At 34.3% G+C, this 8,612-nt stretch overlaps 1 protein-coding gene across 1 annotated transcript in view; it reads left to right on the forward strand.

Annotated features, from left to right (window-relative positions):
• APOOL (apolipoprotein O-like) overlaps nt 1–8,612 on the forward strand; it is a 62,601-nt gene that overhangs the window by 32,149 nt on the left and 21,840 nt on the right. The window contains exons 5-6 of the mRNA XM_012727094.1: nt 639–737; nt 7,439–7,530. Coding sequence (XP_012582548.1) covers nt 639–737; nt 7,439–7,530 — 191 coding nt within the window. The remainder of the gene's footprint in view (nt 1–638; nt 738–7,438; nt 7,531–8,612) is intronic.

The raw sequence follows: 8,612 nt of genomic DNA on the forward strand, positions 1-8,612 counted from the left end.
AATTTTAAATTTTATTATTAAATAGATGATTATCGTTAAATAATTAATTATGATAGAACAATGTGGTTTTGAATTGCATGGAACCAGAAATAATTTAAATTTGTAAAAAGCCAAAAAATCTGGACCTCTGCCCACTCTTGTTTTACTTTTCCTTGATTATCAGTTTTAACCAGAATAACAGCTTCTCAAGTTGTTGAAGGATAGTAGCAAATATATAGCTATATATATTTATCTCTAGATTATTCAAAACTCCTAATAAAGTATTTTAGCTTTTACAGCATCCCACCAATCTTTGAACAGATAAGGCCACAAGCATTTACATTATAAGGATACAATACATACTTTATAGTAATCTCTAATTAAAGTGGGCACTCTAGCATCGTCTTTTGAGAGTATGCCTATAACAATAAGGGAACAGATATGGTTAAAACAGCTAAGGAGGAAGCTTTTATTTTGTAACAAGTAACTTGTTTTCTAAGCTTTGTAAGTTGCTACTCTTCATTATTTTGTGTAGCTCTTTTAAAGAATGTTTAAACAATATATTATCTTAGCAGTTCTTTTAAACTCTATTGCATGTTATCTATGTAGAATGCCCAATTGTAGCAAGTAATTTGTATTAACTTCACTTATTTCTTTAGATGCATATGTTTATCTGAAGAATCCACCTCGAGATTTTCTTCCAAAAATGGGAGTGATTACAGTTTCAGGATTGGCAGGCGTGGTTTCTGCGAGAAAAGGTAAGGTTTTAAAAAGTAAATTTATCATTCAGTGCCATTCTATTAATTTCTAAATTTTATTCTCATGGAAAACCTCATATCCTATTTTAAATATGTAATATATATTATATATATATAATATATATTACATATAACATTTATATATTATATATAACATATAATATATAATTATAACTTAAAATATTACTATTATATAACTATATGTGATATATAATGTATATTATATAATTCATATAAATCTAAATGTTATATGTAATATATATTATATATTATATGGAGTGGGGTATCATAATTTTTTTTAGATTTTATAGTAATGCATGATTACTTTTACAGTGACTTTTTTGTGTTTTCAAAAGTAGAGCTGTTCCAAAGTATGTTCAAAATCATCAGTTAGGGAAATGCAAATGGAAAGCAAAGGGAGATACCATTACACACATATTAATAATGTCTAAAATTTAGAAGACTGGCTATATAAACTATAGTAAAAAATAAGGATAAATGAAACAGTCACATACTAATGGGAATGCAGAATAGTATAGCCATTATGGAAAATAGTTGGGCAATTTCTCATCAAGTTAAATATACACTTACCATGAGATCCAGTAATCTGGATATTTATCCTGGAGAATTGAAAAACCTGTACAGAAATGTGTATAATATTCATAATCATCAAAATTTAAAAACAATTTAAATGCCTTTTTACAGTAAACTGTAGCACATCCATAGAAAGAAACTCCATCCAACAACAATATGAGTGTAACATTCACACACATATCAATGTCAATTTTAACGAATATGAGTAAAAAAGTCAGTCTTGGGCTCTCCCTGGTGTCACAAAAGTTTAAAGTGCAGCATTGTGAAAGTAGCCACAGCAGCATGAGTTTGATCCCCCAACAGGGAGCTGACCCACATGAGGCAGCTGACCAGCATGGCTCAGCAGACCTCTCCTGTCTTGCCCGCTGCTCCCCTCAGCAGTGCACTTCATCGATCTACCGGTTCTGCTCCCCACTCTGTCTCTGATGAATCATTTCAGTGTCCCTGTGCCTCTAGCCTTTACCCAGTTCTGTATGCATAAATAAATAAATCTTTTTAAAAAGTCTAAAAAAACCTACATTGTATGTTTACATGACTTTACATGACTTTTCCTATCAGAATTTTATTGATTTGCCATTCATTATACAAATATATACATTTAGTAATACAACTTCATACCTCAGCATGTGCATATGTTACACTTGCTCTGGGTAACCACTGTAGTTTCCACAGTGTCTAAAAGTTAGTGTCTTAAGAGTTTTTGTGTTTGCTGTTTGGTTATCTTTGGTTGCTTATACTCTACAAAAGAGAAACCATCTGCAATTCTTCCACTTTTTGGCTTATTTCACTTCTTAATCACCTTAAGAACCATTCATATTATTACAGAAGTCACGGTTTCATCTTTTTTAGTAGCTGAATGATATTCCATTCAGTATACAATTTCTTTACCCACTCCTCTGTCAATGGATATTTAAGTTAATTCCACTTGTAGACCATTGGGAATAGTGCTAATATAAATATTGAAGTGCAGAAAATGTTTTGTATCTTCATATTCTTTTAATAAAAAAAACTCATAAGATTCCAGGAAGTTGGTAGAGTAGCTCAGTGTCTAAATGCAAAAAGATTTATGCCACATATGGCTTTTTGAAACATATAAAAAAATTAATAGTAAAAAAGAACAAGTCAGTGTTTCCCAGGGAGTTAGGAATGGGGAGAAGATATGACTATAAAGGGATAAATAACATGAGGTATTTCTTAATTATTCCATATATTGATTGTAGTGACACTACAGTGTATGAACTTTACATATATTAAAATTCAAAAAAACTGTACATGAAAAATTAAACTTAAAAAAAATTAAAATATGTTTGTTAAAATTTACCATTTTCTTATCTTGATAACTACTTTTTTTACAATCTTATGTTCTCTGGATGTAGAAAAAATCTATAGAGTTTTACATTAATACAGAAATGAATATGAACCACTCATTAATTTTCTTTCCTTAGTCATGACTACCGGGTGGGTGCTGTATTTAGGATTTGAGGCAGAGGTACTGATATCTCAAAACAAATTTTATTCCTTTGTAAGCTCATCCTGACCAAGGGTGCTGGCTTCCTTCACTAAGGCTCCAAAGAACACTCCCACTTTCAATGGGAGTTAGGCATAAGTCTCACTAAAACGTTACAGTGAAAGTATGCATACTGAGGGCCCTCCATAGTGACACAACAGATTAAAGCACAACACTGTGAAACTAGCCACAGCCATTTCCGTACAAGCCAGGGAGGTCAAACACACATTGTGCAGTAGATTTCTCCTATCCCACTCCCTGCTCCCTTCAGCACTGTATATCAGTCTGTCTGTTCTGCTCCCCACTCTATCTCTGGTGAATCCTCCTACCACCCCTCCACCTCTGGCCTGTACCCTAGTTCTGTATGCATAAACAAATAAATAAATCTTTTTTTTAAAAAAAAAAAGTATGCAAGCTGAAATAAGTAAAGAGAAAAGTCATGTGGTGCAAAGCTTAGAGGAAAACAGATACAAACTTCCACTATCCCTCTACCAACAAAGTTAAAAAAGATTTACTTAATTCCTCCATTACTGAGTTGTCACATATGCGATAATACATATGAGATGGTGTCAGCCAGGAATGCTCATTACAAACTTAGAATACAAAGTTATTATTGGGATCTAATCGTGTAAAAATTGTCTAGCATATACCAAAATTCCAGACTACCAGAAGCATTGTAGGTATTTAGCATAAACTACATCATTTGTACATTTTTGGCACAGTGTATCACTTTTTTTAATTCAGGGAGTATTTTCTATCAGTGTAGGGAGCTGCTTATAAGTCAGGTTTCCAGATTTCCAGATAGCAGCTAAGGACCAACCATCAGAGCAGGCCTCCCATGGCTGGCAATCTCAGCCATACTATATAAACTCTTTCTTACAGACTATTAAATAAATCTTTTATAAACACATGGTACAATTTGGATTTATATATTTTCCAACTCTCAACCAAGCCCTTAAAAAGCTGATGTAATGCTCTGAACTAGTCTGAAACCTGATATCAGATACTATGTGTTACAGTAGTCCTTAAAACAATCTCAACTGAAGTATACCTAATCAGATAGAAAACCTCTTTGAATATTATGAACATTCCAGCATTTTGTTTTTAACCCATATATCTCATCTCAAGAGATCTAATATTCTCTCTATAACTAATATTAATGGCTCTATTTTATTCAGACGCTGTGAGCAACTTGTAATTGAATATGCGTTATAAATTATTCACTAGGAAAAAATTTAAAATCAAGTACCATATGTAACAATAAGAGTCAAAGAATTAAATCTTGAAGGAAATTGGTGCAAAACATTTTACTTAGTTCTGTGAGAAATATGTAATCCAGTTGTAAGAGAAAATATTCCTCAGGTCATGTGTCCAAAGAGCAGACCTAAATAATCTAACTCAATCTTTTTCACAGTACAAATATTAACCTATTATTTAGTAGTGGAATAAATATATTCCACTAGGAAGCATTTATTGAGAAATAAAATTGAAGAGGATAGCAAATATCAGAGTGCTTTTACTTAGTGTAGTTAAATATCACAAAACTTTAGTTTTTATTTCAGGGGAGTGTGCCTGAGAAAAAGGAGTGAGATAGATCATAATGTAAAATTTGTTCTGTGCATGAGTAAAAATACTTTGAAAGAGACCTTCTGGTTGTACAACAGGTTAGGATGCAGCACTGCAAGCGAGTGGCAGCCACTTCAGTGCAACTTCCATCTCCAGCCCCCCAGAGGTGATCCATATGACTTGGCAGACCTCTCCCGACCGCCCACTACTCCCCTCAGCAGTGTACATAATGTATCTGCCTGCTCTGTTCCCTTCTCTGTCTCTTGTGAATCCTCTCACAGCCCCTGCACCTCTGGCATAAATCTTTTAAAAAATACTTGAAAAGCTGATGGCTTAGTCTAACCCTTTTATTGTACAGTTAAAGGTCCAGAGAAAGGAAATCACTTAATGATTACATAATACATAGCTAGTTAATAGCTATGTCTAGAGTTATTTCCTACTTACAGGAGTAGGGTTATTGAGCCCAAATGAAATTTGTATTTTTGTACACAACCTTTCATATTAAATAAAGCCAGGATGAATATTAATTTTTCAATCTGACACATCAAGAAAAAACAGCCACTTTAATTTAGGAATGCGATACTTAGCAAATTGACTGAGTCAAGGAAACATCCAAGTGGCATTAGGTCAGCAAACTCTAGAATCAAACTACAGATATTAAAGTAATAGTGAGCATGACTAGGGTAAAGGAACAACTAAGACATGCTTTTATACACCTAGACTCTTTATCCCAACACTGCAGAAATCATTCTGTAAATCTAGCTAACCTAGAGGTTGAAGCACCTATCCGCCTCGAATAAGGCTTCCATACTAGTAGTTGAAACAAATAGAAGTGTCCTTGCTTGTAACTTTCTTTACATTGTAAAGTTGCCTGTAAACATTACCAGATATTTTTCACCATAGTATTTAAAGATATGCCGGATAGGCTTTTTCATTTTTTTTAAAGATTTATTTATTTATGCATACAGAACTGGGGTACAGGCCAGAGGTGCAGGGGTGGTGAGAGGATTCACCAGTGACAGAGTGGGGAGCAGAACAGGCTGACTGACAAAGTACACTGCTGAGGGGAGTGGCGGGCAGGTCTGAAGAGGTCTGCCACATCATGTGGATCACCTCTAAGGAGGGCATGGAACACAACCTGAAGTGGCTTTAGCTTCTTAGTGCTGTGCTTTATAACCCACTGAGCCACTAGGGAGGATTGGCTTTTTCATTTTTAAATGAAGTGTTGTCAGAGCTCAGGAGAAGAGGATGGGAAAGAATACAAAACATGGGCAGGAAGAGCACAGGAGACTAAGGTGATGGTGCCCGGGTGGATTGGTGGTATAAATTCTATGGGGATTATCTCTGATGTAAAATATATATAAATAAAGAAATTATTTTAAAAAGTGTTGCCAGAACTGGTCCAGAACTTACCTCAATTAAAAATCCCATCATCATTAATATAATATTTGCAGAGTTCAAGTTACATAGACTTAAGATAAGCTTTTATAATACATTTTGTTTTTAATCAGTGGTCTGCTGGAACTATGACTTTGAATGGTAGGTTTTCATCTTTTTTTTTTAAATCTAGGATTTCATGGAAGTGTGTAAGGATAGTATGACCATAAGGGAAAAGCTTTTCTTCCCTAGGCTAACTATATTATCCTCAAATTTATATGCTTTATATATTGAAGCTCCTTAATGAGAATCTATTTGGAAGATTTTTATTTTAAACATTATACAAAAATGAACAACAATGTTTTATATATGTGTATGTATATACACACACACACATATATATACTATATAGTATATATACATATATACTATATATACATATACATAGTATATATGTGTGTATATATACACATATATTATATATAGTATATGTGTGTGTGTATGGAAATACTATATGACAGGAAAATACTATATATGTATATATATGTGTATATATGTGTATATATATATATGTGTGTGTATATATATATACACATATATATACATATATATACACTTATATATATTTCCTGTCATACTATATGACAGGAAAATACTGTGTATATGTGTGTATATGTGTGTGTACATGCATATATACATATACATATACATACATACATATATATATATATATATATATATATATATATATAGTATTTTCCTGTCAAAACTTAGGTTGAAAATTATTCTTATTCTTAGATGCTTAGTTAAGATTTTTTGGGAATGAATTATATGAAGTTACGTGCAATTTCTAAATTATTGTTTCAGTATTCTAAAATGGTAACATGAAAGATTTTTTTATACCTTTTGAAGTCCTTTGCTGCTTGATTAGTTGTTTCTTTTTACCTTCCTAAGAGCTTGATTAAATAAAATACATGAAGTGAGTCTATTTCAGTTTAGCATGATGCCACAAACATGGTAATTAATTACTTTCTATATTATCATGCTTTTATTAGATACTTGAAGGGAAATGTGATTAGAAATTTAGGTTTCTTTTTTTTTTTTTAAAGATTTTATTTATTCATACAGAACTGGGGTACAGGCCAGAGATGTGGAGGGTGAGAGGCTTCACCAGGGACAGAGTGGGGAGCAGAACAGGCAGATGGACGAAGTACACTGCTGAGGGGAGCAGCGGGCGGGTCAGGAGAGGTCTGCCGCGCCATATGGTCACCTCCGGGGCAGGCGGGGATCGAGCTCATGCTGAAGTGGCTTAAGCTTCTTAGTGCTTAGGCCCACCAGGGAGGGCCTAGAAATTTAGGTTTCTTACAACATGAAACAAACATGAAACAAAATACCTGGTTTGATTAAGAAAATTATCAACCTCTTTTTATAGGTAAATATCATTATTAGATTGAGAACACTTTTCTTAAAAAGGACATGAGATGATGGGTATTAAATTGTGATCCTTAAAGACATTTTAACTGTAATCTAGACTAGTATTTTTACTAAGAGTAATTTAAAGTAAGGTGATGACTTAAAAAGAGCAGTACAATTATGAAAGCATCAAGTCTTCTGGTAACATTTGCTTGGAGTTTAATCGTTTATTGAAATTTCATAGGTTCTAGGTTTAAGAAAATTGCTTATCCACTTGGACTGGCTACTTTTGGAGCATCTGTTTGCTACCCAGCTCAGTCAGTAATAATTGCAAAGGTAAGTTATTTTTAAGTGATGGCAACATTTTAATATTTGCTTAAGTGCTAAGTGTCACAATATTTAAATGTTAGATCTGGTTTGGGAGCTGTAGAATGCTGACCTCCACAAAATGAGAAGGTCTCACTTATGACTCTGACCAAATGCAAATGCAGATCCCTATGTGAATTTATTGGGAGGAATCCACATTACAATAATATGAACATACAGTTAAATTGGCAGCAAAAAAAGGGGAAAAGAAACAAATCTTTTGGTAAGGTTCAGGTGGCTGACAGGGCAGAGTGTGAGGGATCCAGTCCCAAGAGCTCCAAGAATCCATCTCTCTATAATGAGGAGCACAGTCTCTTCTCAGGGTAGCAGTCCTGGCAGTTCTTAACTAGACTCTGGAGAAGGCTTCAGACTATAGGCAGGGATTTCTTGAGCATCTCAAATTGTGTTAACTTCAGTGCCCATAACTATGCCATTTCTCAGAGGCATTTTATCAGGACCACCTGTTAATTTTGATTTAGTTGGTCTCTCCTCACTGCCGGGTTTATATCTGCCCTGGCCTCTATCATGCCTGTCAGTGTCTTCATAAACAAGTGGTCGCTTTTTATTGAAAACTTACCTCTAGAACAATGGCCTCCACCTTCCAGAATGAGGATCATTATAGAACCAATGCATATGACAAGGATTAAGTTCAGCAATATTGAATTAGAATTTTGGGGAAAACTTCTGTATTGTTGAGCTATATAAAATTCAGTTTTTAATTAACCTGCTGGCAGCTATTTAGTTGAGCAGATTAGTATAATGCAAAAAAAATACCAATTGATATATAACAGAGGCTTCTGAAGATAAAAAACAAAAACAAAACAAACAAACAGAAAAAAAAAATAGCAGTAAGGGCCCTCCCGGGTGGTGCAGCGGGTTAAAGCACAGCACAAAGAAGCTTAAGCCACTTCTGAATGAGTTCGATCCCTGCCTGCCCCGACCTGCCCCGGAGGAGATCCACATGACACATGACGAGGCAGACCTCTCCTGACCCGCCGGCTGCTCCCCTCAGCAGTGTACTTCATCGATCTGCCTGTTCTGCTCCCCACTCT

This window comes from Condylura cristata, unplaced genomic scaffold (assembly GCF_000260355.1).
Source record: "Condylura cristata isolate star-nosed mole 26May11 unplaced genomic scaffold, ConCri1.0 scaffold00019, whole genome shotgun sequence".
NCBI classification, from domain to species: domain Eukaryota; kingdom Metazoa; phylum Chordata; class Mammalia; order Eulipotyphla; family Talpidae; genus Condylura; species Condylura cristata.